Source organism: Triticum aestivum, chromosome 6B (genome assembly GCF_018294505.1).
Source record: "Triticum aestivum cultivar Chinese Spring chromosome 6B, IWGSC CS RefSeq v2.1, whole genome shotgun sequence".
NCBI classification, from domain to species: Eukaryota; Viridiplantae; Streptophyta; class Magnoliopsida; order Poales; family Poaceae; genus Triticum; species Triticum aestivum.
In genome coordinates, this window is record NC_057810.1 from 670,418,161 (window position 1) to 670,445,659 (window position 27,499).

Consider the following 27,499-nt stretch of genomic DNA (forward strand, 5'->3'; position numbering starts at 1 on the left):
GGGTGTACTGCGGGTTGAATCGAGTGAACGCCAGGGGCCTTTGTGCAAAATTTCCAAAGCTGACCGGTCCACCCTCTGGACTGCCACTTGTCATGCTGTGAGTGGCTGTGGACCAAAACATCACATAGGGTGTCTAGTTTGTGGAGTCCTCAGTAACATTTTGCAAGTTTTGGACTAAAACATCACATTTGGTGCAAGTTTGTGGATCTGGGGTGAAGCTGCTGTTGTATGAACCTTGCTAGCCATCCTTCGGCTTCTCCTTCATGGGCCATTAGCCGAGTAGTAGTTCCTACTTCTGATCCAAAAACTAAAGCAAGTATTTCGGATAGCAAGGCAATCCTGCTATACAACTTGTGTTATATTATGTCTAAGCATAAGAAACACCCTCCTAAGAAAAATAGTTCCGCTATCGGTTCCTTTCCTCAGGTAATAATGTTTTACCCATTCTGAAACAGGTTGGGGCATACGTCGGAGGTGAGCGTAAAGCCCCCAATGATCGATTATATAAAACCAATTAAATCTACTTCCATCAGAGCCGATCAACTATTTTCTTAAGAATGCTAGCCTTCTGCTTGACCCGTCTGAGGTGTGTATCCGGCTGACTCGGAGGCAACAATTGCAGAGATGCTCCCTTACCCCCTAGACGAACAATCGGGGACGTAGGGGATAAGAACAAGAGCCAGGCAACCCAGATTGGCAAAAACTTATTGATGCATATAAAGGCATACAATGATTTTATTGGAAAGAGGCACCAACAGTGCCTCAAAAATTCACGCAACTTCGGAAAAAAGCGACCATCGTATTGTGTGCTCTACAGATAAAATGTGTCCGAAGGAACGTTATCACTTCGTCATTACCGAACACAACCAGTCAAAAAGTTCGAATGACTTAAAAGGAAAACTTCATATCTATTGTATACTAAATAGGAGGGTAACCGGAAAGGCAACCCAAGCACGGCTTTAATTAACCGTAAAAGCGTCGGAGCAGTGTGGCATTCCAGGGATGTGGCACCAACCTATTTTCTTCGGGGTCTCGAATACGATATGCACCTCCGGTGAGTACTTGGTCGATGATGAACAGTCCGTCCCATTTCAGGGACAGCTTGTCCTTCTGCTTTTCTGGATTAAACCTCATGACCAAGTCACCTTTGTTGAATGCCTTCATCCTGACCTCACTGCTCTGGCAGCGCCGTGCTTGTTCTTGGTAGAATGTAGAACGTGCCCGAGCGACGTCCCTTTCCTCGTCGAGAGCATCCAGGTCGTCCTGCCGATCCAGCTCGTCTTCCCTCTCTTCATACATCCGCACCCGAGGTGCGTCATGAATGAGGTCACATGGTAGGATGACCTCGGCTCCATACACCATAAAAAGGTGTGTAACCTGGACCGGTTGGGCGTGGTGCGTAAGCCCCACAACACAGAGTCAAGCCCCTCTACCCAACGAGAGTCCGCTTCCTTCAAGGATCGGACTAAGCGTGGCTTGATGCCACTCAAAATGAGTCCATTGGCACGCTCAACCTGGTACCAGATGGTTATCTTTCCTACTTCTAAAGATTTGAGTTGACGATGACTTCACCCACCCATGCACATGTACCCTCCTTCTACACGTGGGACCCAACAAATTATACTAAAAAGCAAACAGTGGTACTTGAACTTGACGGTGGAGTTGACTGGTGCTCTTTCCCTGCTGCCCAATCGCCATACTCCATGTGCCCTTCAGTTTCTAGCAGACCACGACAACAACAACAACGACGACCGCTCCCCCATAAGTCCACAGGTCAGGCTGGACACGAACCGGAAGGAACCAGCCAAAAGCTTGTCATCGACGAGCCAGGTCGGGGCTCAGCTCGGTGCTCTAGTGAGCCCCAATACCGGCCCTTTGGCCCGGGCCGGTCGGCTGGCTCGCTGGCCCCGGCGACGCTGGTCAGTGCCAAGCGGCATTGGGAACATGGTCAAGGAGCTGGAGCACCGGAGCGTCGGGACATTGGGGAGAAAGCTCTTGGATGTGATCGAGCTTGTGGAGGAGGAAAAGCACTACCGAGGTGGCCCCAGTCGCTGGCTCAGACACACACCATGAGCATAAGCAACATGGGAGCTCGACATAGGTGGCCTCGGAGAGTGCGCGCGGCGGTGTGCGTGTGTGTGCTTCAGTGCTTGGCATGGCCGGTGTAGCCACGACGTCGGCGGGATTGGGGTGTGCAGCGACGACGCATGGCAAGGCGAGAACAACGTTGTCTGGAAGAGGACAACGATAATGTGGCAGGGTGACGGCGTCCAGCGGCACGAGTGGATGGATGTGTCATGCGTGCGTGCAACGTGATTATGCTAGCAGTGGCGGCATGGTGGATGGGCGCCCCTATTTCTCGCCTTCAGCGAGTCCAGCTTCCGACTCGCTGAAGGGGGAGTGAGATGGTCCAGCCCACACACGCAGCAGGCCACTGCCTCTTTTTTTGTTTTTTTTTTCTATTTTCTGTTCCTTTTTTTGCTTTATTTTTGTACTTTTCTTTATACTTTAAAATATTCTATACATTACAAAAAAACACTCTACAAAACACATTTGAAAAATGTTGAACAAGTATTTGAAAAATGTTGAACAAGTATTTGAAAAATGTTGAATACGTATTTAAAAAATGATGAATTTTTTTATCATGTATATAAAAATGTTAATCAAACATTTTCAAAAAAAATGTTGAACAAATATTTAAAAAATGTTAATCAAGCATTTGGGGAATGTTAAATGTGTATTGAAAAATGTTGACCATGTATTCAAGAATGATGAATTTTTTATGTTAATCAACCACTTGAAAAAATTTAACAAGTATTTGAAAAATGTTAAATGTGTACAGAAAAAATATTGACCATGTACTAGAAAATGATGAATTTTTTTATCACGTATATAAAAAATTTAGTCAAGCATTTAAAAAATATTGAACAAGTATTTGAAATATGTTAATCAGGTGTTTGGAAAATGTTGAATGTGTAAACAAAAAATGTGACCATGTATTAAAAAATGTTAATCTTTTTATTTGAAAATGTTAATCAAGCATTAAAAAATATTTAAATTATATAAAAAATGTTAACTATGTATTAAAAAATATTAGTTTTCTATTTAAAAAATATTAAAAATATGTATAGGAAAATGTTTTCCATGTATTATAAAAATGGTTAATTTGTATTAAAAAAATGTTAGACGTGTATTTGAAAAATGTTGTTGGCATGTACAGAAAATGTAAAATAATATCCAAAAAACAAAGAGAACCAAAAAATATAAGTAAAATAAACAAAAGAAACATGAAAATGAAAAAAAAATGCAAGAAAGAATGAAAAAAATGGAGAAAAAAATAGAAGAAACAAAAGAAGAAGAAAAAAGAAGAAGAAAAAACCAGCTCGAATAGCCTCAAGTAGGACGCGCCCCTACAAGTTACAATGAGAGGGGGCTGGGCAGAGTGGCTAGCATCTCCCGTGATCTGCCTGGAGACCAGGGACCGATCCCTACTCCCATTTCCTCTATACTCCCTCCGTTTCAAAATAGATGACTCAACTTTGTCTCGTACCTCCTCCATTTCTGAATATAGGGTGTATAATTTTTGACACAGAAATTAAAGAACACACATGGAGAGAAAATTTCACAAGTTTTGGGCGACATTACACATGACTAATTGACATGAGAAAATAGAGGAGCTTGCGTGATATAAGGAAATGTAAACAAACCCCTCAAAAAATTATCCAAACGAGTGGTGTAGCGCAATACACCTTATATTTCAGATTTTTTTTCTCAAAATCTATACACCTTATATCAAGGAACGGAGGGAGTATTTTTTTTCTCGGACAAAAGTGCGAACGTAAGTTCTTGCTAGGTCAAGCTTTGTACGTGACTGGGCTGCTTTTTTGAGGTAACGTATTGGGCTACTCTTATTTATTTATTTGGTTATGTAATTATTTTGATGGCTATGGGGCTGCTCTTATTAGTTTGCTGCTCTCATTTACTCCCTCCGTTCCTAAATGTAAGTCTTTGTAGAGATTTCACTGTAAACCACATACAGATGTATATAGATGCATTTTAAGTTTAGATTCATTCATTTTGCTCCGTATGTAGTCCACCTAATAAAATCTCTACAAAGACTTATATTTAGGAACGGAGGGAGTAGATGAGTTGGGCTCGGACGAGCCTCTAAGCTTCACCTCCATGTCATCAAGCTGCGGTGAAGATTGGTGCAGGCATGAGGAGCGAGGGTCGGGAGAGAGCGCCGTTGGTCGCGGAATCGGCGTCGAGCACAGCCACATCCACTAGGCCGACCAAGCCCAGGAACCAGGCCTAGGGTTTGCACCTGCCACCCCGTGGCCACACCGAGGTGGAGGAAGGGCAGTACGGGGAGGGAGCCAGGAACCAAGCCTAGGTTTTGTGGCTGCCACACCGAGGTGGAGGAAGGGCAGTACGGGGAGGGAGCCACGGCAGCGGCGGCATGGCAGCCAGCCAGACGGCGGCGTCATGGTTGCTTGGATGGACCTGTCGAGGAGGCAGCGGCGGCTCCCCTTTCCCCCTGTCCCTCTTTCGTTCTCTCTCTATCTCTTGAAGAGAGAAGAAAGGAAGCGACAACCCTCTTTTAGCAGTAATTCAGCAGAAACAGTAAAAAGGTAAAAATAAAATAAAATGCAGAGGAACACCGCGCCCCTGGTATAATAGAGATGCAAACTCAGCCTAATCCCCTGCTGCCAAACTGAAAATACCCCAAGTATTTAATCTCATGCAATGTGTTTTCCAGGCTGCCAGAAAAATTATCGATATTATGCTGATAATCTCAAATGACTAGTCGCTTTGAGCATGTGAAGTCCACCATCCAGTGTGCAGAAGATAAATCAAGCATTGACGTGCTAGAACAACGAGGTGTTTGGCCCCAACTGTCCCTGCCTGCACCAGAAATTCAGCACAATTTGTGCCTGAACTTTCTAAAGCACCTTTTCCTTTGGCATCGACAACAAGCTCGATTCGATCAATCAGACCAATGTAGCTTTCCAGGAATCTGTGAGCAGATAACTGCAAACTGCAAGAGGTTTCACCATAGTTGGCATAGTTTGCAAACTGCAGACAAGACACACACAAACTATGCCAACTACATTTCCAAGTATAATCGGCATAGAGGAGAGATAGCTTTGGTGAGCAGAACACCACCAATCTCCTACAGGTCCATTTTACAGAGCGGACACTTCGCCGAACCCAGAGCCGCTCACAAACCAAAACAGACGCATAGTCAGGTGCAGCGCAGAGTTGGCATTGCCGCGCAGAAAAAAGAACTAAACATACCCATCGCACCACTTGATGTACAAGGTGAAAGCAGAACAGAGTTAGAAATGAAGGTGTGTATTTCGAGAATATACATGAAAAAACATAATGCTGAACTTCCATCCAGCACCAAGGAAGGAACTAGCGCGGCTGTGTCTGTACAGGAGATATCGATGTACATGCGCTATCTGACGAGAAAACCAAGGCTGATGAACGCAAGAGCGCAAGCAATAGCATTTCCGGTGGCAGAATAGAAGTAGCCTAGAACTGAACCAAGGAAAATCCCATCTTGGGCTCGGGTGTGCGCTGCTTTGTACAATCAAAAAGGGGTGTGCACAGAAAAGACAACTAAATCATTCCCTCTTTGCTGCTGGCTATAATTGGTCTCAGTAATGTGTTGCCAGTGATAACCTTTGTTGTTGCAACCAGGAAGTCATAGCCCATTCCTTCCTGCAGTAGACAAGAGACAGGACATGGCAAGTAAGAAACTCGAGTCTATGGCAGGACTTTCCTGAAATAAACTGTAGTGTGATACTGTAATGTCGAGCTGCAAGCAAAACCTCATCTACAGAGTCAAACTCAGACTCCCAACAATCACTTTGAGAAAACATTAAAGAGAACTAGACATGAAAAATAGTGAAAACAATGGATGAAGTAGAAAGGACCTGGAGCAAACTCTTTCCATTTTTATTTTCCAAATTTGGAACTCCAAAATGTACCGAATTTGTAGCATTTTGGAGTCCATTTCCTATTCACATCTGAAGGAAAATGGAAATCAATTTGCACATACATACCTGTGCACTAAGAAATCGAAGCGCAGCAATCTCAGCAGATGTTACACCACCAATAAATACAACCAGAACCAGGGAGCGATGACCAACCCTAGAACAAACAGACAATTATAACAAATCCAGGGGAAGAAAAACTTGGTGATGACACTGCTATCAAGCACAATAGGGGAAAACCATCTAGTTAAACCAGTCATACGGTTCTGGCGACAAACAACTTCGATTAACAAAACAGTGCAATTCTTGGCTTCTCCAGGGGACAAGTCATAGGGGATGCAATGTCAAATGATAGTATTAATAGTACTAATCTTCTTTGTCTTTTTCACCTTGGTTTCATGTCTCCCTAGTTTTACTCTTCACGTCCTCCCCTGGACTCTACATATAATCTCTTCTCCAAGATCTGTTACTTTATGATCACACACCCTCAGTCCTCACATGTCACAAGGTCTAATGGCCCAAAAAAGTCGAACTAAGCTCATACAGCAGACATATCATATAACTTAGGATCAAACCATGTGGAGAACACCACAATTTTGACAGTCTAACTCTCGACACATGATAAATACTTGCTCGGTAAGATCATGAAATAACATGGGAACTGGTATATCAGATCAACAGACAATGCTGGCACCTATTATTCGAGCAAGTTTATGAAGCAAACATGATTGGGGTAACCAGACCCTTTCCATTTCTAGTATTCATAAAATGTGGCAACAACAGTTCACATCAAGGTAATTTACCTGTCGGTACTCTGTTGTGACCCGGAACCTGGTAGTAATTCTGATGAACTAATGGTCGAGACACCCTATATGAGTAAACTGGATCAGTATCTTAAGAAAAAACATTCGATATCCCCAAAAGTGAAATTCAATATAGACAATATTTGCTCACTCTTTTCAAATCCATATGAGGACCTGGCAATAATTTCAACAGTTCTTCAATAGATCGCCTGCACAATGGTACACAAATTGATATTGGAAAAAACATCTTAACCTGCGGCACCTTCTAACCCTTCAATACTGGTTTTTCAAGCAAACAACTTGCTCAACATAACATCATAGATAAGAAAGTCGATACGACTTGTTATAAGGGAGAAGTCATACACAGATGAATCAAACAAATTGGCACTGCCAACTCTTTTGCTACGATGTATTACGAAACAAGTAATTAATGAGCTCCCCAAAACTACATTCCATAAGGAATGAATAAGTATGCTTATAAGAAAAATGGAAGTTCATTCGTGTTGTGGAGAATATCATTAGAGAACGACACAGGCGCAAAGAAGGGACACCATTATTTCTCACCGTGTATAAAGTTCTGTTACAGCTAAAAGTGCAGAAAAAGGGAAGTTCATAAATAATGCCTACTTTCTGTAACTCAGAGCACACTAGAGATGTTTACCAGGGTTCTCTGTTTGATTTTTTAGCTTATTTTCTCCAAAAAGGATCTATCTCTAGGGAAACTAAACATATTTTCTCATGCAAACTACACTCTAACTAGCATGATTTTTTTTTAAACAAACTGATTGGATATACTTACCATCCAGACCTTACTGCATGCTGAACCAGGCGAATACTAAGAGGTGCATATCCAGCAAAGATGTATGCTATATCATCAGGGCTGAGATTGAAAACAGGAACAATTTAGTGATAGTTGTTATCATGACCAAGATAACTTGCGATCACAGTTAAGTATGGAAACTTAGTAACAAATGCACAACAGGCAGAAGAATGAATGTTCCCAGAAGTGTTATGAATATTTTCCATAACATGGTGAGGGAAAATGAACAACATTTCAACATATTCAAACACACACAAAAAATACACCAAACAAGTTTCAACAAAGCATATGGCATGAACCTTCATTGGAAATATGGAATTTAGCATTTTTCTTCATTCATACAAATTTTATTTATTGAAGCAACTAAAAATGAGAAAATTCTTTTGCATCTCACAACAGCTCAAGACTCCAAAAACATTCAGTTAGAGTCAAAGTCATTTGCAGATCAGTATGGGTACTTTTTAAGAACATAATTAGCCAGTTTTGAAAATAAACAAAAAAATACATTAATAAACTACACCTTCTGAAAGATGAAAAATTTGTGGAGATTAATTCAGCATAAAGTTTTATAAGTGAAACTTGAAAGAGAAGCCAAAGTAAGTCTGAAGTTTATGCAGTTAATACTTTTCAGGATCCTTTATATCAACTATAAGCTGGAGAGCTCTGCTAATAACAGGCCAATTAGTCCTCGATTCCTGCACAACATGATAGTATATTATAGAAACTGATGCGAGAGGAACTGGAATAAATAACAAGATAGAACACCATTGAGGAGCCGCTTAAGGATCTGAAACAAGAAGAAAACCAAGTTGAGAGAAGCTACTTTGACTAACCTGCCTTTTAACAAGGCCAGCTTTTTCCAGATTGTATAACAAGGGCATGTGCTCAAAGCCATAACTGTGCAGTATTTCCCGCCTAGAAAAAGCAGAAACATGAATCAAGACTATAACATACATTTTGTATGTTGCAAATTTGTAAAGTGAAAATATACAGAGTTTTAACACAAAGTATCATGAAATCCCAGAAATACAGTGATTTATAAAGAAATATAAGAATACCTCAAGTAGTCAAAATTCTTCTTCGGCAACCCAGCATTTGTAAGGGAAAATAACACTAGAAGGCGAAGTACAGTTTCAATAGGCTCTTGCTTCTGTATAATCTCCTCAATGTACTCGTAACACCTGGGCATGGTTAGCTTAGTTTAATATTTCAACACAGATCAGAGGAAACTAATTGACAGCAGCTTGATATCCTAAAAGCCAAAAACAAGGGAGTGGATTGCACAAAATATTTTGGGGGAAACTTTCTATATGCCACTGGCAAATATTGAATCTTCTATCAGACCTATATTATTTTGGCATTAGACATGAAAAAACTTGCTGTTTCATACCAGTATGGCAATTGGTAGGCTAAAACAGTACCCATTAGCATTTTTCCGTTTTGTACCCTTCACATGTTAGTAAATCAGGAAATGACAGCATACAGTCATCTAAGTTACTAGACCGACAGACACATGGAATCACAGCAAAGCAACAAGCTAAGGTTTGAGCCCAAGAAAGCACGAGAAATCCATGTAGAAAATCAATGAAGAACTTCCACCCTTTAGAAGGCAAGAAAGGATAGTTCACACCTCCGAAAAGGCTCCCACCTCCATTCCCCTCCCACCACCACATGGCCGAACAGGTTTAACCCTATGACGTGTGCATCCCAGCATACAATAGCTCATCCAAAGCACAGGCATACCACTACCCAGCAGAATCAGCGAGAATGCATGAATTGTTTATATTTTCAAACTAAAAAGAACATGGGAACAGTCTGATAGGCCATAGGGATAAAATGTGTGCTACTCCTAGAAACTAGAAATACAAAGTTCCAATAGCACCGTCTGCCACCAAGGAGCAGCTGCTGGTGGCATGGAGGGCCATTTTGTGTGGCGGTCAGAAACTTGAGCACAGACACCACAGTTCCCAGCATGCAGGATCAAGGAAGCCTGGACAGTTTGCACATGGAGGAGCACCAAGGTAAGGCGGACGTGGGAGGAGTAAATCCTCCCTCCCACAGGAAGTGCACGTGGCTATGGCAGTGGTCCAAAGACAAAGGATGTTGCAGCTTGCAGATTGGTTCATTGCTTCCTTTCTTCAGATTACTTAGACCTGACCATCACGCCAAGGGCAGGGGATCACCAAGTTTGAATCCTTGCTCTCTTCTACTGCTTCAGTGGAGTTCACCAGCTGAGCCCAGGCAGCCGCCCAGGCTGGCCGAGCCATGGCTCCGCCAATGACCCTAGCCTCTTTCTCTTCTCGTCCGCTCGCTGCTGCCACCGAGAGCAACGGAGCTTCTCGCGCCCCTCCAACATGTCGTCGCCCAAGGGCTGCCCTGGATGCCTAGTGGTGGTCAGTGACGGGCGTATCTTGGCAAGGGTGCAGCAGCGGCAGGTGGCTCCACCGGAGGTGGTGTGCGCTGTACCCTCCCCCCCCCCCCCCCCTTGGCCCACCCAAGGTGTCAGCATGGGGGTCAGGGCTGTGCACAGCTGGTGATGCGGTCAGCGGTGTCCCTCATACAGCTCCCCACTCTCCACTGTGGGCTAGGTGCGAGCGCCCGCGCGCATTCCAAATCGCAATCTTTAGGCCGTGATCCATAGGGACTAGATCGATGGGAAAGATTGCCGAAGCATGACCAAGTCTCGCAAGCAACTTGGACGCTTGCCGAGAAGATCGGCGGGGAGGCCAGGAAGGCTAGGACTCATGGTCGACAAGGGCCACAGTGGCCGTGAGCACCGCGAGCGGGATGGGCGCAGCAAACATGCCATCATAGGCCCTCACCTCTGCGGCCATGATGTTCTGGTTTGTACCTACAATCCCCAACATGCGCAGTCTTTGGACCTGTGCTCTTCTCTCAGTTGTAGGTGGCGCTGCGATTGGCGATGCAGCAGATGCCGAGCGGCCGCGGCAAGGAGCAAGGTTCAGAGGACGATGTGGCCTCTTCCCGGGGGTCGGCAGGGTCGCATTTAGGTGCTTGGTGGCGGCTGAGAGGAACACGCCCAGCGTCCACAATTGGGGAGCAGCAGCACAGCCTCTGGATCGTCACATCATCGTTGTGAGCGGCGGTGACGCATATCGGCCGGGAGCAGGCCGAAAGGAGGCGTGGTCATCAATCGCTGGCTTCGGCGTGCCTGGCAGACCAGCAACAGTCCTTGGCGGCATGGATTGGCGGCATGGATTGGACCAAGGGCCTCTGTAGGATCTCAACACGAGCCCGCTGGGCCGTGGACAACAGTTGCGGCCCATCTTCGGGGATTGTCCCCAGGGTTGGCGGAGAACTGGCGCCAAGGGCTGGGTTTGGTCGTGTCGTGGGTCCATTGGCCCGACCATGGCGTCACTCATGCACTGATTGGTGTGCCTGGGTTTTGTATTGTACTACATAAACAACTCACTGGGGTGTACTACGCACCCCTGTCCTTCGGGGACCCCGCAGACTGGTCAGCGGAAGAGCCCAGCCCCGCGCCAGGTGCTAACTGCTTTGTCCCGACAAGAGATCATCGTTGGCTGGCAGTACTGACTCTTCAGGCTGGGTGTCTGGGATCTCGCTCAAAGCGTCCAGACCCTGACAAGCCCTAGGATCAGACGAGCCAAGGCTGGACCCAGCAGAATCGTCCTCATGTGTGCAAGACCACCACGAGTTCAAAATTCTGGATGGTTCAAGTGGGTCTGCAGCCAATGTGGGACTGCCACCCAGCGCCAACAATGGGGACACAGATCTTGTCGGACCACCGTCTGTTGCCCCAACAGCTTTGGGGGCCTGGTCCACAACCAAGGACTGATTTTTTTTCCTTTTACTCTTTCCTTTTCTGGCACGACGACGAGATTGGCGGGGCCCGCATTAGCCTGGCCATGGCATCATCTCCTTCCTCAGGGAAGGTATGGACAGTGGTACCGCCGTGGCGCAAGGGGCAGGCCATGCAAAAGCGACGGCCACCCCATCTGAACGGACAGCACGGTTTCCGGCACACCAGCCCAGGGCGTCCATGACCATGCCATCCGCACGTCCAGTGGGCTGCGCATCGATGCGTCGGCGTTTGCTGCCACGGCATCGCGCACGTCCAGGTCCAGAGCCATGGCCAAGGCCAAGGCCACTGCCGGCGCTAGCGCCACCGTCGCGATCAGGGTCAGTGCCAAGGGGGTGCCAAGGGGCAAAGCCTGTCAACCTCCGCGCGGACAAGCGTAATGGAGATGGGGTACGTGAGCGCCCTGACATGGTGCGCCAAAGCCGACGCGGGAGGTGATCTACTCGACAATCTCTAGAGTAGCGGCGCGGCAGATGACGGCAGGGTCGTGCGAGCGCCCCGACAGCCGGAAGGTGGCAAGGTCTGCCCGGGAACGCGTGTGGGGGTGGAGACGCTCGATCCAGCGGCTCTCTCCAAGGATGTGCTCGGCCGTTGAAAGGTGCCATGCTTCGGCGGGGATGCCGCAGAGCTCGAGCTCAAGCTCGACGCGGTATTCGAACTCGCTTGAGACGGCATGGGCGAGCTTGCTCCAAGGATGAAGCGAGAGATAGAAGCGTGGGTTGCAAATGAAGTGGTCACCGTCGAGGCGGTTCTTGGTGAGCTGGGAGCTGAAGAGGATTAAGAAGTCCTCGGGGTGGAGGGTGTGGACGGTGAAGTCGCCATCGAGGGCTAGGCTAGGCTAGAGGGAGGGGGCAGGGAGCAGGTGCGGGAGACATCATCCCTCCAGAGGCCAGTGCTCAAGGGCTCAGGGTTGTTCTGCCTTCAACCTAGGAGGTTCACTAATTTTCTTTCATCTTTTTGCACCCCGCACCTCCTCGGAGGATTGTGACTGAACTTCTACCTTTTCAATGAAAAGAAACACAAAGGTCCTTTGCGGGTCCTTTGCGTTTTCATGAAAAAAAGGGAGGCGTTGTGTTTTAATTAGTCAAGTAATAAGAATGTCCAGTTCAATCCCCCAAAGTTTGTGTCTCTCATCTCAAGAATACTACTCTTTTTCAACCCAGCTGAGCAGTCAATGCTGCCATCATAACGCATATAGGGAACATAGAAGCTTCCACAGTGGCAAGTAAGAGAATCGCCCCTCTTCATTATACAGCTTGCTAAGCAGCTAGAAATATCCATGCAAAGCCACATGGCAAAATCGCCTCAACACCCGACAATAAGAGGTTATTTGATCTGATACCAAAAGTTTAGATGATAGAATACATGGTTAGGAAGCTAAGGGAGTTAAAGTGACCAGCCCGAAACTTCAGGGTGCAAAATTGATTATTCAATAGAAGCAAGAACAAAGAAAATAAAGCGTTAATAAATAATACTCCCTCTGTCCCATAATATAAGATCTTATTACATCCAATATAATTATATTATGGGACGGAAGGAGTAGAACTCAAGAAGCATTGAATTAAGAGGGGGGAATAAACTATAACAAATGCACAGAAAGTAACTCAAAGAAAACTGAGAAGTTTCTAAAACAAACTCACGTTTCATAGGTATGCGCCTCCAGTATTATTTGCTCAATCTCTACTCTGGCATGAAATGCGGGTTTTGCCGCAAATGATTGCAAATGTTGTGCCAAGTTAACATGCCTCTGAATCATACAATGTGTCATAATTAGTGGAAGCAGAGGTAAACAAACTTAGGTATTTAAGTAACTCACAGCTATCTCCGGTAGCGAGTGTAACCTCTTCACAAAATCCTTAAGCTCAGAAACCGATTGCGTCTGTTTATGAAAAATATTTAGATAACTTCCATTCAAGCAACAAAGAAACCAACTGGAATACACATGCAGATACTTTGGATGCTAAACAGAAAATTCCCTAGTGGGATATCCAAAGTATGTAGTTCTCATAAAAAGGGACAAACTTATAATTTTATCCTAACACCTGTGTTCATCACTCCTTACCCCAAATGTAACATCAAAAGCCAGCAGCATCTCCCAATACAACAATTCAAATTTTGACAAATCATTCCATCAAGTATACGTGAGACAATGTCCTCCGAATATCCAAATCGAACAGTTCAAATTTTGACCAAATATTATGTGAAGTATACGCGAGACGTGTTCTCTGAATTTCCACATAAAAAAAATATTGAGTGAAGATTAAAGAGCTGCCAAACGGGCAATATATGATAGTTCTGAAATTAACAGTACAATATTTTCATATTGTACATGCTTAGTGGTCCTTTTTCTTCTTCAAAACTGTCACATCAGATAGTTCAATTCATGCCAATGTAATCATATTTACACTACGAAAACATATCGTTCGAAATGGATACGGACTCTTGTTCTGAATATGATAACAGACAGAATCATTAACCATATTTCAAAATAACTGCAGCGACAGCAACCTGTCAATGCAAACACCAACAACAAAAATGATGTCTAACTCTCAAAAAAAAATAGAATAGAAAATGGAAGCTTTTATTACCCCTGGCCTCTGCCTCCTAAGATGCATATAACCAACAACCTTACTACATTGTTTATTACAAAGAATTCAAACTTTGATCTTGCCAAAAAGAGGGTAAGATCAAAAATATAGACCGACTAAGATGAACTCTCGAACTATGACCCTATATAACAAAACAATTCCTTGTCAGCCCAGTATCTAAAAAAATCAATCATAAAGTGGTTATTTATACAAACAGGGATTCAGTCAAATTTCTCAAAGAAAATCAGCTGAAGATGGTGCTCCTTATACACTAACATCATATTAGGACCTTTTTATTCAACAGTATTGTGAAGGATTCTAGATAAGCCTATCCCTCCTAGTCAACATATTAACACCATCGTATACATGAGAGATGAGACACATACTTAAGGCACTAGAGTTTGAGAATGAGTCAATGTTGTTCCGAATTTGAACGTTCGAGGCCAAACCTGCGATTGACTCCAGGCACCGGTGATTGAACTATGCTATAGCATTTTCAGGCACCATAAGAAGGGAGGCACACTAACACACCTATGACTGCTATACCAGATCTAACGAGTCACTAAGCAGGAGTAAGCATGATGCTGGAGCTGAATTGAAAATAGAAAATACGACGACATGTAATCCACCTTAGAATCTCAAATACTGAAACACACAAAGTAGATACCCATAGTCAACCAAGGTGGGAACTGATCATGGATGAACAAATCTGGTGGGGGCACACGCGGAGGTGGCAGACCGCACGCAAAGAGGTTGGCATGGTGGATGGGCTAGGGGTTGCTTCGCTCTTAATATCATGCTAGCTTTCTGGGAAGAGAAATTATCACAGCTATATGCATTGTATTGTATTAAAATTTATAAGTCACGGACCACATGGACCTAACCTACTGCTGGGTGGACCTAGTTGACATTCATGACAAATATTAAAAGATAATGCATACCAAGAATACACAACATGATGCAAAACTCTTTAGTTCTTACACTTACATTCGTTGATTTTACTTCTGCATAATCTTGCTGAATGGACGTTGCCTTTTGGCGGACGACCTGCAGTCAAAACAATTTGCAATGACCAGAACACGATATTATTTATGTCCGCTTGCATGACAACCAGAACAACAACATTAGTGCAAAGCTCATTCACACAAGATATACGAGAGGTAAAGCCAGTGGAGTGAACCTGAACTACAACATGCAAGTTGAGGTCTCGAATCTCCTTGTACAACTTATCACTGAAAAGAGAACAGCGACATAAATTTATAGCTCCAAATCCATGCATGCTTATGTACATAGGAGCATTGCACACGCATAACTTGCAATCTAAGAAGGTTTGAAAATGTATTTGTACATATGCAAAATTTGAGTCTTCAGAAATGCACTACAAAATTAAAACCAATATTGTGGGATGTCAATGGCAATAATATACACGTATAGAGGAAGCTTCCAAACAGCAAAGCAACAATTCTTGCACACACAAAATTGTTACACGCCACATCGTTATAACAATGTTCATTGTTTGTTTTCCAGATAGTACATACCAAGGATAGTTTACCTTGAATTGAGTGGAACCTTGACCTTTTTTCCATCTTGTTGAGCACCCATAATGCTGGCGTCAACTTCCACAGATCCATTATGAATTTCCAACATCTGTCGAATAAAACATAATCACACGATTCATTCAAAGCTACTTTAAATTTAGATTCGTAATGGAAATGCAGTGGCAGGATGGTAGAAATTCAGTTCATTTTGGTTGCATTGATTTAGGCAATAAACATCACACCACTGCCATTCATGCAGCGGATACACCTGAGTTAATGTTGCTCCAGAATCATACAAACAATACTGATAAAACCGAGACCGACCCAGCCAATGAGCTAAAATCTTAAGCAACACCCTGCTGCAAAGACGAGTATAAGTATGCAACTGCATAGGCATTTCCACTTGGTCTAAGATTAACGAGTTCACCATTTACCAAAATATCATTGCACCCTGCTTGTTCTAACACAATTAAAACTAGTATGATCACTGCTACCATTGCAATGCACATAACCTAGCAAACTAGGAGGGTAAAAGAGTAAACAGGGATATTGTCTACCTGCATTTCACATCTCCTGTTCAAGACAACAATCCAAAGCAAGGTGGACATTACTTAAAAGCAAGATATTATCACAGTTAGTTCAGTCAGGATACGACATTCTGTATGCAGCTTAACTCCAGTAGCCATCTGGATAGACCAATATTAAATGACAAATCAGTCATTCGATTAGGACAACAATGTGTAGGACCCCCTCCATCCAGGGTAGATGTTTCTGGCATACAGTTCAGTATACACCTTTGACCACATTATTCCAAAAATCATTTGATACAGAAATCCACCAACAAAGGCCAGTCTAAAATGTCAAATTCACAGCAGTTTGTCTGCATACATTTTAAAATGACATCTATTTTGGAACTAGGGTAGTAAACATGAAGGCTCAAGGAACCATTACCAAGTAAGAACCAAAGTTTTAGGTGGCCTTTGGTAGCATCCTGTCATTTCCATCTGCAACTCTATGGTTTTTAAAATTTACTACACGTCATTGGTAGAGATTAGGGAGGTGTGGACCTTGGGACTACAGCCGGACGGCTGCGACACTAGGGTGGATGGCAACAGCCGTATGTATCAGCTGGTGTAGATAGCTATCACGCAGTTATGCATAGAGTAGATAGTTATCAAATAGAGATTGAGTTTGTTAGTATATAGCCAGCAGCCAGGTCTGATTCCCATCCAAACAATGAGAAATCAATCTATTCCTTCCCAAATGTATCTCCCACCTATGATCTAATCGCTTCCCCAATCAGGCTGACTCCATTCGAACACCCTCCCGGCGGTGTTTACCCCGTTGTGTACTGTGGTTGACAACATACATACTGCTGAATTCATTACAAGGCCTACACTGCTGCACGCATGATCTGGTGGAGGAGCTACAACAAAGATGGAGGCGGCAATAAAAATGTCTTATTTTGACTGGCAAGGAACACAAACTGTGTGGTATTTCGCATCAACCCCAACTTAAGAGAAAGCAATACTAGAAAGCCAGGAACATGCTAGCTCGGAGAGTCATACGTTCACATGTTATCAATCAAGATTCAACAGAGAAAGCTAATAGATCAAACACTTGTGACTTATAAGTAATGCCAGTATCAAAAACTTTATGGCCTACCTCGTCTAATAGACCTTCATACGTTAGCTGAGAGCACATTGGTGTCACCATATCCACCTGAATGAATAAAAGAAGATGAATTCCAGAAAAGGAGAAGACATCAAAAGAAAATATATCACACATTCACACCTAAGATCACTATAATTTATATAAAACTTTGATCACTTAAAAAAATAGTGAAAAGGTTCATATATGCTGAGAAAAGCAAGAAATGATCACAAAGTGTACAACAGAAAATTACCTCTCTATCTAGCAAAATAACGGTGTCTATCTCTGGAATCCCCATCTAAAAGCACCACAAAGTAAAAATTAGGCAATCAGCTGAATTTAGAGATCTGAGTCATGAAAGGTTGAAATCAAATGGCATTACATTATCCATGCTGACCGGGTCTTCGAGTTGCATATGGTTCAGCAATTCTGCAGCTTTGGTTGATGCTACACCCTTGGCTCTAATATTGGGGATAACCCCGAAGGCAAACTGGAAAAGAAACCTTATACGCGTAAGAGCAACACTTTATGAATTTGATGGAAGCCAGTTTCCCACATTGAAATAGGGTGAAAGGCTTTCTAGTAAACGAAAGATTGTGTCAAAAAACTTGTGAGATTGCAGATGCAGAGTTGGTAAGTAATATGCAAACGTCAAGTATAGTGGTCGATCGCAACTTAGTCTATCCATAACAATATTTCGGCCATAAACTAATGAATCACAAATGGAGTAATCATTATTTCAAGTACAAAACATTCCAAACACAGGAAGGGAAGACATACATACATACCTCTAACTTATGGATAGCTTTTGCAACATGCCAGACAGAACTTGTATCTCCTTCAATAAGGCATTCCTGAAAATCATAAATGCTCCAATGAGACTAATAAAATGTTAGAAAAACATGCTACACCAATCATGTAGCTGTACCTGCAAGGAATAGTCAAGCTCCAAAGAAAGGACATCCTCGTCCAAAGGAACTAGATACAAGGGATATTCTCCGATTGTCAACTTTTGATGAACTTTCTCTTCCTCCAGAATCTGTGTCAGCAAAAAAAAAAAGAGAATTAAATTGAAGATGCCTTAGTGCAAAGAGAAATTTATGGAGTGGATTCCTGGGCTCATGTGTCCTAGGCTCCAAGCTCACAAAATTCTGAGAACAATAGCTAAGCATGTGTTTGGGCATCCGCGAGTTAAGGGGAAGAAAAACTTATAAGATTACTACTATAACAAGGAAAATGTCTACCAATCATCAAAACAACAGGACAGTATAATTTTTTGGCACCTGAAAGTATGTACGTAGTATAATAATTGCATACGGGCTATGAGTGATGTATTTGCCAATTTGTAAACATTTATTTATTCCTCAACAAATATTACAACTCAGAAAAAATCTATATTGAGTCATGGTTTACAATTGTCTGTGCCATCCATAATCAGATATTTGGTCATTAGCATTGCAGATACATGACAATTCAGGGGACATTACAAAAGATAGGTTAGAATTTATTAATTTTATTATACATAAAGATAGTTAGCATTCCTGGATCCTCTTCTGGCTAGTCAAATTCGATACTTCTTTACCAAACAATGGTGACGAAGTTCAAGAGAAACTGAAATATGTTATCGCTAGTTTAGACGCTAGAAGATCATAGCCAGCATTATGACTTAGTGTAAATGCATAGCTCAAGCTTCTCAATTTTAATTGTCAAAACAACACAGCCAATGGGTCACGAATTAAAGTAAAAGGGCATCAGCTTTATATAACAGTGAAGCAGCAGGCAAGCTGAAATCCTTGAGAAGCTTATTCAGATTGTAAAGAAATATTCATATGAATAATCTGTAACAAAAGTTCCATCCTACGGTAACTACTGTATATGTCACTGGTATGGATAAAACTGTATTTGGGAAGAAATAATGCAAAGATTTATGGTGTTCAGATTGGAAAAACATTTCAGGCCTATCATCAGCAATGAAAAGAACACGTGTTCAGTTAATACCTGCCATGTCAACATTTTAGTACATAAGGTCGTATTCATTGGCATCATGTCTAATAAACCTATTGGGCTAAGAACTACAGGAATACACTCGGGAAATGGGAATACTCTGAAGGACTGATTCCGTCTTGCCAAACTTCTAAAACCTAGTCAAACAAAGCATAACTATAATTATGATATCTACTAGTGCAGATTTCACCCATACAAGATGGAATTCCATTCTTTCTGTGCAGTAGTAATGTATGAGATCAATAAATTCCACAGTACACACATGACATCCATACAGGACAATGGTGATTGTGTTTGAGTCATCTCTTATTGTAATGAGGTCTATAATTATCGAATTTCGCATGAGTCTCACAAATTATTCTACCATACTAGAATTATAAGTCCAAACAAAATAATAGAACATGCATGTACATTAATGGAAATAAAATATACAGAAACCAAAATACCTTCTCACAGGCAACTATACGGCGTGGTACAAAATAGAGGTGGTATTCCCTCTGGAGCCCTTTGGATTCGTCATTCTTAATTTGATTAGCCACAAATTTCATGAAGTTCAACTGGGAGCGAACAAGATACACCACTTTGGGGCATTCCGTCTGAAGAGGGTCAGCAGAGAGGATCCGCAGCTCCGTGCCATATTCCTAATCAATGTAAAAAAACATGTCTGAGCTATCCAAGTTGAAACAAAGAAAGTAGCTGCAACATGGCTTTACTCTTTTGTTTATGTACGAAAGGTATTTGAAGGAATATTCCCATGGCACATCCCCAAAGTTCAAATTATGTATTAAGATATTAGTTAGGGACATGAAACGTATCGCTTATTGGCAGCAGATCCAGAGTCTATCACCGAACCTTTAGCACCGAGGTCTGCAGGATCAGCGAGAGGGTACCCGCAAGCTTCGGATCAATGACCAGACACTTCTTCCCCCTAATCTGATACACAAGGAATTCAAACTCTTCAATGTCAACAAAAGTACATAAGATTGCGACAGGGAGTGCAGGAGGAGAAACGCACACTCTTGATTATGCTGAGAAGTTCCTTCTGTGACTGCTCCCTGGATGCCAGGGTTAAAAGAGATTAAGAACACAAGTCAAGATTTAGAGGAAGACACAGGAAGTGAGTAAGATCAGGATAAGAGACCTGAGGGCAGTAAGATTGAGCGCGGCGTTATCGAGGTTTGGAATCTGTGCCATTTGGCCCACTCAACACCTTCATATTTCACGAATACATCAAAAAGATATTCTTCTTAAAACAAAGAAGCATGCATATGTGAGTAATTAGATAGCGTATAGATAAACAGCGACTGTAGCAGAGTATAGAGGAAAACTGCTAAAAGGGGGGAATGAAAAGTACTACTTCCTCCGTCCCAAAATTCTTGTCTTAGATTTGTCTAGATAAGGATGTATCTAATACTAAAACGTGACTTGGTACATCCGTATTTAGACAAATATAAGACAAGAAGTTTGGGACGGAGGGAGTATTACACATGATGTTCGCAACTTATAGATGACAACCATTCTGCTCAATGAAGTGAAATAATTAACATCAAACCATCCACTAATCCACTAACAGAACATCCCAATGTAGTAGCTATAGTCCACACAAACAGAAGCAAACTACATAACTACCAAAGTTGGAACAAGTAACAGGGCTATGGTTTGGAATAACATTGGTGCGTTCCAAAGGCCAAAAACTTTAACTGCCCAGATAATCTAAATTTTTTACGAAATATGAGCATAATCATGTACTTATGAGGCTAATGTTCATTCACTTGGCATACACTTGACATGAATCCAAAATCCCTACATAAGATTTGCTAGCATGGCATGAGCAACGGTAAATCCATCATCCCAGATCCATCCCCAAATAAATCGCAGCCGCATCAAACCCCCGGATCGTCCAAATCGGGGAGCTAACCAGAGGCATGGGGCACCACACTTGAGAGAGGGAAGCTCACCTGAGAGGGCCCTCGCTCCTCGATTCGGGCCGCTGCTGCCGGTCGTCGCCTTCGCGGACGGCGGCGAACTGGGGTCGTCGAGTCCACGGCGCCGAGGAGAGGAGAAGGCGGGGCGGGGACGGGGCCTCGAGGGAGGAGAGTAAGGAATGGACGGGACGGGATGGGTGGTGGAGGACCTGCAGAGGGGCGGAGAGCGGCCGGCGGGCAGGAGCGCGGAGCTCCGGCGTCGGAGGGGCAGACGAGCGGGCGAAGGAAAGCCGGGCGGCGTGCGTTTTTCTTTTTCTTTTTTCTTTTCTTTTGGAGCGAAGCCGGTCGGAGTTTTTCCCTTTTTTTGACGGGCAGCCGGTCGGAGTGTGTGCGTGCAGGGACGGAACCCGGCCCATAACATCCGTAAAGTCTAAATAAAAAAATAACCTACAGACAGCGGCAGCAAACTAGGCCCGTTTGCCCAAATGCCCATGCATAACGATCTTACGCACGTTCCTCTATATATCCAATTCGGCCACTCATAAAAAAATCTATCTAATTCCTACCAATTATTAAATGAGTTTGTTATTTCACATCTAGATGTGAAATATTACCTCCGTCCTGGTTTATTGGTCCTTTTTAAATTTTATGCTAAACTTTGACCTTATATTTAACTAACAGAATGTTAATCCATGTCACAAAAAATCACTGGAAATTATGTTCAAATACGAATCCAACGATATAATTTTTTGTAGCATGCACTAACATTTTATTAATTAAATCTATGGTCAAAATTAAGTAAAAAATACAAAAAAGACTAATAAACCAGGACGGAGATGATAGTTATCTCATATCTAACTCAATCATCTTTGGATTTGTTCTGTCCCTAAAATTCACGCACACGCTAATCTCGCGTTGTTCGCGTTCGAGCTCGAGCTGCGCTCGCGCAGCCTGAAGCCCCGCACTATGGGCTATTCCCATCCTAGCATAGTTGTTCCCCTTTAAAGACATGCTTAGTCTAAACATGCTGAGTACATGCATCTGCAACTATTTGGTAGCAATGTATGTACTGACGCATGCTGAGCTGAGACTGTGTTTGGTAGCCTGCATCAAACAAGACATGATGTACTGAGACGGTGTTTGGTAGCCTGTATGAGGTAGGCTACATGAACGGATATTTTGCCATATGTTCGATGAGTTAATCTAAATAATTCAAGCAATAAAACATTACCATGCCAACATAATTTGGATGATGATAACGTGAAAAAATCAACAATTAACATAAGGCATAATAATCATGAATTGTAGCAGTGCATCACTAGATTCATATTGCATTAGACATAATTCCTTCATGCATAAGTTTTTCTCTTAACCATAGTAGGCTATCTGAACAGAAGATAGACAGTAAATAAAATCAAATTATCATATTCCAATTAAGCATATTCGGCTCTGTCTTCTCTGTACAGCAACAAGGGCTCTTCCCTGTTCAAGGTCCCGAGCAGAGGCAGGAAGGACAGGGGTAGGGGGAGGAAGAGAGGAGGAGGGGGAGGAAGCGAAGAAGCTGGCGGATTTGCTACCTCTCCCGTGTCAGGATCTACTTCGGCGACGGCGAGTTGAGTCCGGCCAAGAGCAGGGGCGGGCCGACGGCGAGTGAAGGACCGACCCGGCATAGGGGCGGGCCGGCGGCGAGGTAGACACCTTCAGCAGGGCGGCGGAGAGATTGAAGAAGGAAGGGGACCAGCGGCGGGGTAGCTAGCGAGCGGTCGCTGGCGGCTAGGTCAGGAGGGCTCGCGCAAGGGGAGGGGGAGGGGGTCGTGGGAGGGCAGGGGAAGGGGTGGTCGTTCGAGGAAAGTGGGTCGGGTGGAGAATTCTCCCCTGTGCGGTCTCAGCCTCGCTCGACTCGGCAGGTCTGTGTGGGGTGCTTCGACTCAGCTATGCAGAGGCCCTTTTTTGCATTGGTTGGGCTATGCTCAAGTGAGCCCATACACTCTACCAAACACCCAAAAATGGGTCGGCTAGGGAACTTTTTGGCATATACTCTTCATGCATGCTACCATACACACCCTATGTGCGTGCGTCGTGACGGTGTGGGTTGGCCCATGTGTGGCAGCATGGGCTGGCGTTGCCGGTTCTCTTTTTTATTCTTTTTTGTCTATTTTCTGAACAATCTCAATTCAGGTGATCCCTATATGGTACATAGGTCGCGCGCTAGCGAGTTGGCGCGTACCCCCCACCCCCCTAGCGTCCGCAGTTTTTTGGGCCGTCCCATATAGGGATTCCTCCTCCATCGGTTTTAGGAAGGTTCTAGAACCTTCCCAAAACCGGTTTTTCTTATTTGTTTCTTCCGGGTTTTTTTTATTTCCTTTTTTATTTTTACTTTTTCCAATTTTTTCTTTTTTCTTTTTTAATGTTCTGTTTTTTTCTTTTTTCCTTATTTTCACCTTTTTTCTAAAAAAAGTTTGGCCATGTATCAATTTTTGCGAACAAATTTTCTTAAATTGTGAACATTTTTAGAAATTCTGAACATTTCTCAAATGCGGAACATTTTTAAAAATTTGGGAATATTGTTTTGAAAAAGTAAACATTTTTTTGAAATCATGAACAGTTTTTTAAAATCATGATTTTTTTAAATCCGTCAACATTTTTCTAAAATCATGGTTTTTTTCAAATTCTCGAATATTTGAAATTGTGTACATTTTTCCAGAAACGGTGAACATTTTTTTAATTTATAAACATTTTATGAAATTCAGGAACATTTCTTTTGACGAACATTTTTTTTAGTTCCTTAATAGTTCTTGAAATAGCAAACATTTTTTGAATTTTGTGAACATTTTGTTTAATTTGTGAACAGTTTTAAAAATTCCTGAACATTTTATGAATATTGTGAACATTTTTCTAGGAATTCGTGAACATCTTTTGAATACACGAACATTATTTTTTAAATTGTGAACTTTTCTGAATCCTTGAGAATTTATCATTTCCTGAAAAAAATCAAATTGGGAACAATTTTTGAATTCATGAATAATTGGACAATTTCTAACTTTTCCTGAAAAAAGGCTAAAAACAAGGGGCTCCCCGTCCCGCACATGGGCCGGCCCATGAGGGAGCGCGGGGGAGCAGGGAGGGTAAGCGCTCCCGTGGCTGCCGGCGCGTACCGCGTTGTATAGGCGCTCCCCTCAATTCACTCAGCCTTTGCATTTTTGTGAGGTCTTTTATCTTTTATCTTTTATCTTTTTATTTTTTCCTCACCTTGCGATGTTATGATATGCATATATACCATTTTTTTTTTAGAAATGGGGGAGGACCCCCGGCCTCTGCATCTAAACGATGCATACAGCCATTTTATTAATTATTCACACAAGACCTTACAAAGTCATATAACAGTAAGACTGAAGCCACCGTCTAGGCAACAAACTATCGCTACTCCTATCCAATTGATGAAGGATGCTGATAGTCTGGGCCTGATACCAAATAGACCTCGCAACCAAACCTAAACATCTAAGACCTGAGGTCCCAACCAGGACGTCTGCCGGGTATGGGCACCCACCAGTCCGGCGTGCTCCTCAACTAGGACGCCTGTCGGGTATAAGGCCGCCGCAGCCACCTGCCACTAATCCATCTTCAGAGATGTACTGCTGCATCTACCTTGCCTGGTCTAGCTGCTGCCTATGCCACCATGACACCAGACAGCGTCGACCTCCTGGGCGTGTCTATCGCCACACATCTGATGCCAAGCCTCCGCTGCTCCATGCCGCCAAGAACCTCTGTCATGAATATGTAGAAAGAAACACCGCTCCACCGAAGAAGCCAACCCCTGGTCCCTTGAGCCTGAGTGCATCTCCAAGAATGCCGCCCCCAAGGGGGTAACGACACATGAATGTCGTCGTCATCCGATCAACTGATCTAGGTTTCCTCCGGAGGTATTGGGTAGGGTTGGGAGTTTCACCTCGATGGTGCATTCATGAAGGAAATGATGACTAGGGCATCGACATCACTGGCTCCGGCCAACGACCGAATACCAGGTTTTCACCCGGATCCGTCCCCAGGAATCCACCCGACAACCTGTGCACTGTCTCGACCGCCTTCAAAACCCCAGATCTAGCCACCTAGATCCGGCGACCAACACGCAAGATCTATCCATGGAGATGCATAGCAACGAGAGGGCAGAGCATCTTCATACCCTTGAATATCGCTAAGCGGAAGCGTTTATCAACGCGGTTGATGTAGTCGTACATCTTCACGATCCATCCCGATCAAGCACCAAACGTACGGCACCTCCGCGTTCAGCACACGTTCATCTCGGTGACGTCCTCGCCTTCTCGGTCTAGCAAGAGAGGCAAAGTAGTAGATGAGTTCTGGCAGCATGACGGCATGGTGATGGTGATGGTGAAGAACAATCTCCGCAGGGCTTCGCCAAGCACTACGGAAACTATGAAGGAGGATAAACTAGAGGGTCGGGGTTGCCGGCACATGACTTGGTGAATCTTGATGTGTCTTGGGTGCTAGCCCTACCCCTCTATTTATATGTTGAGCCCTGGGGTCGAAACTTGGAGTAAAGGCCTCCTCAAAGTCGGTTTTGCCCGAAAGGCAAGAGTCCTTCTCGGACTCCAGGCCCAAACATTGGGGTTCTCGGCATCTGGGCCCAGATGCCAGGGTCCCTGGCGTCTTGCCCCTGGCCTCCGCAAAACTTCCTTTTGCACTTTCCAAAAACCTCGTGGACTTTCCCCTTTGGCCCAAATAAAGTGTTCTCGTACCCAAGCATTTCGGGAAACATCCGAAACTACTTCCGGTGCATTCCGGAACCATCCCGGAGACCAAACACTATCATCCCATATATTAGTCTTTACCTCCAGACCATTCCGGAACTACTCGTCATGTCCGTGATCTCATCCGAGACTCCGAACAACATTAGGTCACCAACATACATAACTCATATAATACTATATCGTCAATGAATGTTAAGTGTGCGGACCCTACAGGTTCGAGAACTATGTAGACATGACCGAGACACTTCTCCGGTCAATAACCAATAGCCGGACCTGGATGCCGATATTGGTCCTTACATATTCTACAAAGATCTTTATCGGTCGAACCTTTATGACAACATATGTAATTCCCTTTGTCCATCGGTATTTTACTTGCCCGAGATTCGATCGTCGGTATCTTCATACCTAGTTCAATCTCGTTACCGGCAAGTCTCTTTACTCGTTCTGTAATAGATCATCTCTTAACTAATTCATTAGTCATTTGCTTACAAGGCTTCTTATGATGTGTATTACCGAGAGGGCCCAGAGATACCTCTCCGATACATGGAGTGACAAATCCTAATCTCGATCCATGCCAACTCAATAGACACATTCAGAGATACTTGTAGAGCATCTTTATGATCACCTAATTATGTTGTGACGTTTGATAGCACATAAGGTATTCCTATGGTATCCGGAAGTTGCATGATCTCATAGTCGAAGGAATATGTATTTGACATTAAGAAAGCAATAGTAATAAACTGAACGATCATATGCTAAGCTAACGGATGAGTCTTGTCCATCACATCATTCTCCTAATGATGTGATACCGTTATCAAATGACAACACATGTCTATAGTTAGGAAACCTTAACCATCTTTGATCAACGAGCTAGTCTAGTAGAGGATTACTAGGGACACAATATTTGTTTATGTATTCACACATGTATTTAAGTTTTCGGATAATACAATTCTAGCATGAATAATAAACCTTTATCATGATTAAGGAAATATAATAATAATCATTTTATTATTGCTTCTATGGCATATTTCCATCAGTCTTCCACTTGCACTAGAGTCAATAATCTAGTTCACATCACCATGTGATTTAACACCCATAGTTCACATCGCCATCTGACCAATACCCAAAGAGTTTACTAGAGTCAATAATCTAGCGGTGCATCAAGGACATATTTGTTTTGTGCAGCAATGAGGATAATCCTCAGATCATGGACCCAGTCCGCATTATTGCTACTACCATATTTCAACTTAGTTTTCTCTCGGAACATATATCAAAAATAGGGGGGCTATATTGCGAGCTATTGATCTACAACATAGATATGCACAAACTATTAAGACTAAGTTCATGATAAATTTAAGTTCAATTAATCAAATTACTAATGAACTCCCACTTAAATTAACACCCCTCAAGTTATTTAAGTGATACATGATCCAAATCAACTAATCCATGTCTGATCATCACATGAGATGGGGTAGTCATCAATGGTGAACATCTCTATGTTGATCATATCTACTATATGACTCTTGTTCGACCTTTCGGTCTCTAGAGTTCCGAGA

General features: G+C 43.2%; 1 protein-coding gene across 1 annotated transcript; it reads right to left on the minus strand.

Annotated features, from left to right (window-relative positions):
- Nucleotides 1–5,314: 5,314 nt before the first annotated feature.
- Nucleotides 5,315–21,522, minus strand: LOC123139049 (vacuolar protein-sorting-associated protein 33 homolog). Its single transcript, XM_044558865.1, has 23 exons — nucleotides 21,211–21,522; nucleotides 20,394–20,462; nucleotides 20,268–20,307; nucleotides 20,105–20,185; nucleotides 19,699–19,893; nucleotides 18,177–18,287; nucleotides 18,037–18,102; nucleotides 17,631–17,738; nucleotides 17,502–17,546; nucleotides 17,261–17,317; nucleotides 15,610–15,704; nucleotides 15,238–15,289; nucleotides 15,045–15,104; nucleotides 13,286–13,348; nucleotides 13,110–13,216; nucleotides 8,684–8,806; nucleotides 8,459–8,540; nucleotides 8,250–8,320; nucleotides 7,605–7,685; nucleotides 6,957–7,014; nucleotides 6,806–6,870; nucleotides 6,072–6,159; nucleotides 5,315–5,727 (listed from the first exon to the last, which is right to left on the minus strand). Exons 2-23 carry the CDS (start codon nucleotides 20,444–20,446, stop codon nucleotides 5,626–5,628), a joined length of 1,803 nt encoding a protein of 600 aa, XP_044414800.1. The 5' UTR covers nucleotides 20,447–20,462; nucleotides 21,211–21,522; the 3' UTR covers nucleotides 5,315–5,625.
- Between the last annotated feature and the right edge of the window lie 5,977 nt (nucleotides 21,523–27,499).

What these genes read in the sequence shown, in the direction of transcription:
- LOC123139049 (XM_044558865.1), bottom strand. Translation starts at nt 20,446, where the DNA reads ATGGCACAGATTCCAAACCTCGATAACGCCGCGCTCAATCTTACTGCC. An exon ending in AGCTTGACTATTCCTTGCAG is followed by an intron (nt 18,103 to 18,176) that starts GTACAGCTACAT and finishes TATGATTTTCAG; the next exon opens with GAATGCCTTATTGAAGGAGA. An exon ending in CATGCAGTAAGGTCTGGATG is followed by an intron (nt 7,015 to 7,604) that starts GTAAGTATATCC and finishes ACCATTGTGCAG; the next exon opens with GCGATCTATTGAAGAACTGT.